At 37.4% G+C, this 5490-nt stretch overlaps 1 protein-coding gene across 1 annotated transcript in view; it reads left to right on the top strand.

The window, feature by feature from the left end:
• LOC107728733 (collagen alpha-1(XV) chain-like) overlaps positions 1-5490 on the top strand; it is a 57977-nt gene that overhangs the window by 33736 nt on the left and 18751 nt on the right. The window contains exons 17-23 of the mRNA XM_016539023.1: positions 404-469; positions 553-588; positions 799-840; positions 3135-3197; positions 4251-4316; positions 4452-4487; positions 5088-5141. Of these exons, the coding sequence (XP_016394509.1) occupies positions 404-469; positions 553-588; positions 799-840; positions 3135-3197; positions 4251-4316; positions 4452-4487; positions 5088-5141 (363 nt within the window). The remainder of the gene's footprint in view (positions 1-403; positions 470-552; positions 589-798; positions 841-3134; positions 3198-4250; positions 4317-4451; positions 4488-5087; positions 5142-5490) is intronic.

Raw genomic sequence — 5490 nt, 5'->3', positions numbered from 1 at the left:
GGGCTCCCAGGACTGACGGGATCTGAGGGCCCCAGGGGTCAGCCGGGCCCTCCGGGGCCTCCGGGAAAAGGCTTCAGCTTTGACATGATGGTGTGGTTCACAGACCTTCAGAGTCTATAGATTTAGCAGGTTTTTTTTGTTTGTTTGTTTGTTTATCTGTCCTTTCCTTTATATTTATTTGTTTGTTTTTAACCATTTATTTACATGTGAGTGTTGGGTATTTTATTAAAGGAGTACAGATTTGTATTTGTTCACATGTTCACATGAACTGAAAGCTCTTGAAAGTGAATTTGACGCTTGCGTTTGAATGAGTGAAATTAGGTGAATTTAGAGCCGCCTGTGGTTTTAGCCTTTGAATAAACGGTATTGTTTTTTGTTTGTTTGTTTGTCTGTTTTGTGGCAGGATTTGGAGGGGTCGGGTCTGGATGGAAGCAGTGGTTTCAGACCTGTTCTGCCCAGAGGACCACCTGTACGTACATTCACATTTACTGAGGCTTTTCTGGCTCTTACAGCTGAACTGCAGCTCATTCTCGTGCATATTCTCATCCTCAGGGTCTTCCTGGGCTCCCAGGACCTCCAGGGCCACAGGTACATGCACTATAGAGATCTGCACAAAACACAGAGAAATCTGGCGTGATCTATCAATACTGTAAAAACCATGATATGGCATCTGTTATGCGATTTTTACCTGGCATTACCTGGGAAACAATATTTAGACGATGCATATCCGTCTAAACATTTATTAGTGTTAGAGATGCTTTAGATTTAATTTAAATGAACCCAACTCTACACTTTCAGGGGAAAGAAGGAGCCGTCGGCCCTCTGGGTGTTTCAGTGAAGGTCTGTGCTCCTCACACACAATCACATACACAAACACACTTCCACAACTGTTTCCATTCCCGCTTTCCAAAGGAAGCATGCCATTCCCATCCACGTGTTCCCCATTAGCCACAAAGTTCCTATCTTCAGCACATCTGTTAGGGTCAGTGAATGCGCCTCAGGCTTTGAACTCCTTCATAGTGTAATTCAAAGTAAAAATGCATTGTAATGGCTTTATATTACATAACACACACAGTTACAGAAGTTGGATTCAGGAAGTTATCAGCTAAATCGGATCCCGCTTAATATAACACAAGTAAATTGTTCCCATGTTTAGTGGCAAACGTACTATCTGCCGTAAACATGATTAATATAGCTTCACAAATTCATAGAAATTCTGCACAGGATAACTATTTTATATATGATTTATTATATGCTATGTAAATATTATAAAACGTGTTATACTTGTTTGTGCAACACAGACATTCCATAACAATGAATCAGAAAACATAACAATGAATCAGGAAACATAACAATGAATCAGAAAATATAACGGTGAATCGGAAAACACAACAGTGAATCAGAAAACATAACAATGAATCAGGAAACATAACAATGAATCAGAAAATATAACGGTGAATCGGAAAACACAACAGTGAATCAGAAAACATAACAATGAATCAGGAAACATAACAATGAATCAGAAAATATAACGGTGAATCGGAAAACACAACAGTGAATCAGAAAACATAACAATGAATCAGGAAACATAACAATGAATCAGAAAATATAACGGTGAATCGGAAAACACAACAGTGAATCAGAAAACATAACAATGAATCAGAAAACATAACAATGAATCAGAAAATATAACGGTGAATCGGAAAAACACAACAGTGAATCCGAAAACATAACAATGAATCAGAAAATATAACGGTGAATCAGAAAATATAACGGTGAATCGGAAAACACAACAGTGAATCAGAAAACATAACAATGAATCAGAAAATATAACGGTGAATCAGAAAACATAACGGTGAATCAGAAAACACAACAGTGAATCAGAAAACATAACAATGAATCAGAAAACATAACAATGAATCAGAAAATATAACGGTGAATCAGAAAACAACGGTGAATCGGAAAACACAACAGTGAATCAGAAAACATAACAATGAATCAGGAAACATAACAATGAATCAGAAAATATAACAATGAATCAGAAAATATAACGGTGAATCAGAAAAAAAAAATACAACAGCGAATCAGGAAACAGAGCAATGAATCAGAACAAAACAACATTGAATCGGAAAACACAACAGCGAGTCAGGAAGCGCACCAGCAAATTATAAACTTGTATTTAGGGTAAATTAAGCCTGCTGACTGGACAGATACAGTGTCATTTTTTGCACCACACTTAATATGAGTATTGAACCTATTGCTGGCTCCCTGCAGTGAAGGCCAGTTAGAAATGTTGTCTGAAATTCTTCAGCCATTCTGGATGTCATCTTGATTCATTATTAATACTATCATAAAGTTATTATGAAGTAAATTATTATGAAGATTAACTTTTAAAGTCAATGAATGAACTCCAGATGGAAATGCAATGAAATTTAAAACTCACATTTAACAAAAAATATAGTCATTTGTGTGGTGGAATATAAGTTCAGCAGAAGCTCATGAAATATGAATTGTCTTGAAATATGGCTGTCATCTTATACTTGTACTTTTGACCATAGTATTCCAACTATTATTTTTCATTATATTTATCACTGCTTTTAATTCCCAAACTGCTCTCATTCTATTGCGAAAACAGAAACGCTGAAGATAGACGGGCATAGAGATTACGCTACAATAGCTGCTCAAAACCACACGCTCGCTTCACGGAACGCACAAGAATGTAAACACACTGCGGTTTAATTCCATTATTTACAATAAGTCATTGAGTTGCCTGTGAAATTGTGTTTTAAACAATTACGACACATTAGCTTTGCATTATTGCGTAATTTACAGGCACTGACGAGCAGAAGTGAAGTGAAATAAACAGAGTTAATAACCCTTCACAAAAACACACTCTATATTGTGACGTCTCAGTGGAACATTTAACTAGAACAATTACTGGAATTCAGTAAGTGTTTCAGCAATAGAAATTAAGTATTTTTTGAAGTTAATGTAAGTAATTATAGTTGAAAGCCTTGGTTTGAGAAGCATGAATATTTGTGTGGTTTTTGCACTTCAGAAAGTGTTTAAATCTACTTTATAGGTTAATTATCTTACAGCAGTGGTGACAAAATTATTTTGTTTTATTCCACCAGGGACCAAGGGGTCTGAAGGGTGATACCGGGGCCCCGGGGGTTCAGGGGCCTCCAGGATTAATGGTAAGTTAGTTGCAGATGCGTCAGTACAGCAGGTGTGTATGAGTATGTGTGTGTGTGATTTGAGAGGAGAGAAAGCGGAGCATGCTGGTGCTGTCTGTTGGCATGTAATCAAGAATCTAATCGTTGAGGTTCAGCACATGCAAACCTCTCGAAACACTCAATATCAGACCACACATACAGCACATACAACTCAGACCACTGACAGCAGAACTGCTTCCATTCAAAGGTTCAGTATCTGATTCATTTAATTCAGTCAGTCTCAAAGTATGATCACTCGTGGGCCACGAAGAGTTCCTAGTGATTTAAAATGATAAAAAAAATAAATAAATAAAAAAATCTACCTAAATAAATAAATAATGACAAGTACCTATATTGAATTAACTGACTCTTTAATCAAGAAAAACACTTGTTATCATTATTTAACATTATTTTGTGTTTTGTCTCATTTCAGTAACTGAGATTTGAACTCTATTAGTTTTTTATTAGTATTGTGAAATATTATTACATATTAAAACAGCTGTGATCCGTTTAATGCATCCTTGATGAATAAAAGTATTTATTACTTATCTTTCTGACACCAAACTTTATGATGGTAGCGAGTAGAATGAAAAAAATACCCTAAATAATAGAACCAGATTGGATTGTCCTAATGGATATTGATCTGTTGATGTGTCATAATCCTAATCTCTGCATTCTCTCATAATATCTGACTGATGATGGAGGACTGGAATCATCTCGCATTGTGTGAAACAAAACACCAGACGAGATTCATTCTGAACGCCTGGGGAACATACTGTAAACACACAGCAGAGAAACATAATGACTCCCAGACTAAACACACACGTGCACACACACACACACACACACACACTCTGTGTGTACAGTGAGTGTGTGTGTGTGTGTGTGTGTGTGATTCAAATAGCTGCAGAGGTTTGCCTGTATATCATATTCGGATTTCATAGATTGTCATCAGAAGTGCTTGTCATTGCTGAATATGGATGTCAGTGTGTTTTTAATTCTGTTATGTGTGTTTCGCATGAATTGCTGCTGTAGGGTCAGAAAGGAGAGCCGGGGATTGTGTCTAGAGTTCATGCGCCGCAGGGAGCGAAAGGACTGAAGGTCAGCGATGTCTTCTTTAGCCGTCACAGTCCTCTAACCGCTGCATTACTCAAGACCAAACCTCTCTGAGACAGTTCAGATAGACGGACGTGATTAGTAAAGCATCTATTTGATTATTTTCTTTGATTCTCACAGGGAGACTGCGGCGTTCCTGGAGCTCTGGGTCAAACGGTGAGAGGAAGATGTTGTGACTCATTTATTCAACTTTGACTCTTATTATTCATTATGAATGTTCCAAATGAAAGTTTAGAGGGAGTGTGTTTAATTAATCCCATCAATGATCAGAAAAATATAGTTATTTACATCATTCTCCGACTATTTTTCTGGCGTTCCTCAATTTTCCTGTAGAAATTCGTTTTCTAACACTTGAATTTCTCACAGTTTCCAGCATCGTCATTTTTTCTGTCCACATTTAAAACAAAAATACCACAAGAAATGACAAAATCACAGCCAATCAGTGCACACTTGACATTTAATATACAACTATGTGAAATGGACCAATGAGAGTTCCCTGTGGGCGGAGCTACACAACACAATGCAAATCAGCCTTTTCGATACTTTTCTGCAATTCTTACAACAGTCGGACTCCTTTACTCTTTTACAATTCATATGTGTTTTTCCCGTTCCGGGGGCTTTGCTGTTTGCGTACAGCTGCCTCTGTTCAAAAGGTTTTGGAAGAAGTGCTGAGGCGAGAGCAGACGACACTCAGCTCTGCACCTGTTTGTGTTAGTCTGCATTCCTGTGATTTCTGTCTTATGTCATCACATGCAGGGCCCCATCGGACCCACTGGACCAAAGGGCGAGTTTGGATTTCCAGGACGTTCAGTACGTTACCTAAAATCATAAACCTGTACATGCAGACTCAATATACAGTATACAATATCTGTCATTAACTGCATTAGTGGACATTACAGCATTATATAACGATTAACAGTGATGTTCAAAAGGTTGGGGTCCGTAAGACTATTTAATGTTTCTGAAAGAAGTCTCTTCTGCTCACCAAGGCTGCATTTATTTGATCAAAAATACAGTAAAACAGTGAAATATTGTTACAGTTTAAAACAGCTGTTTTCTATGTGAATCTCTGTTAAACTGTAATGTATTTCTGTGATGCGCAGCTGTATTTTCAGCATCATTACTCCAGTCTTCAGTGTCACATGATCTTCAGAAATCA

The sequence above is a fragment of the Sinocyclocheilus rhinocerous genome, unplaced genomic scaffold (assembly GCF_001515625.1).
Source record: "Sinocyclocheilus rhinocerous isolate Xijiao unplaced genomic scaffold, SAMN03320098_v1.1 scaffold2773, whole genome shotgun sequence".
Taxonomy (NCBI): Eukaryota; Metazoa; Chordata; class Actinopteri; order Cypriniformes; family Cyprinidae; genus Sinocyclocheilus; species Sinocyclocheilus rhinocerous.
This window is presented reverse-complemented; position numbering and strand designations above follow the sequence as displayed.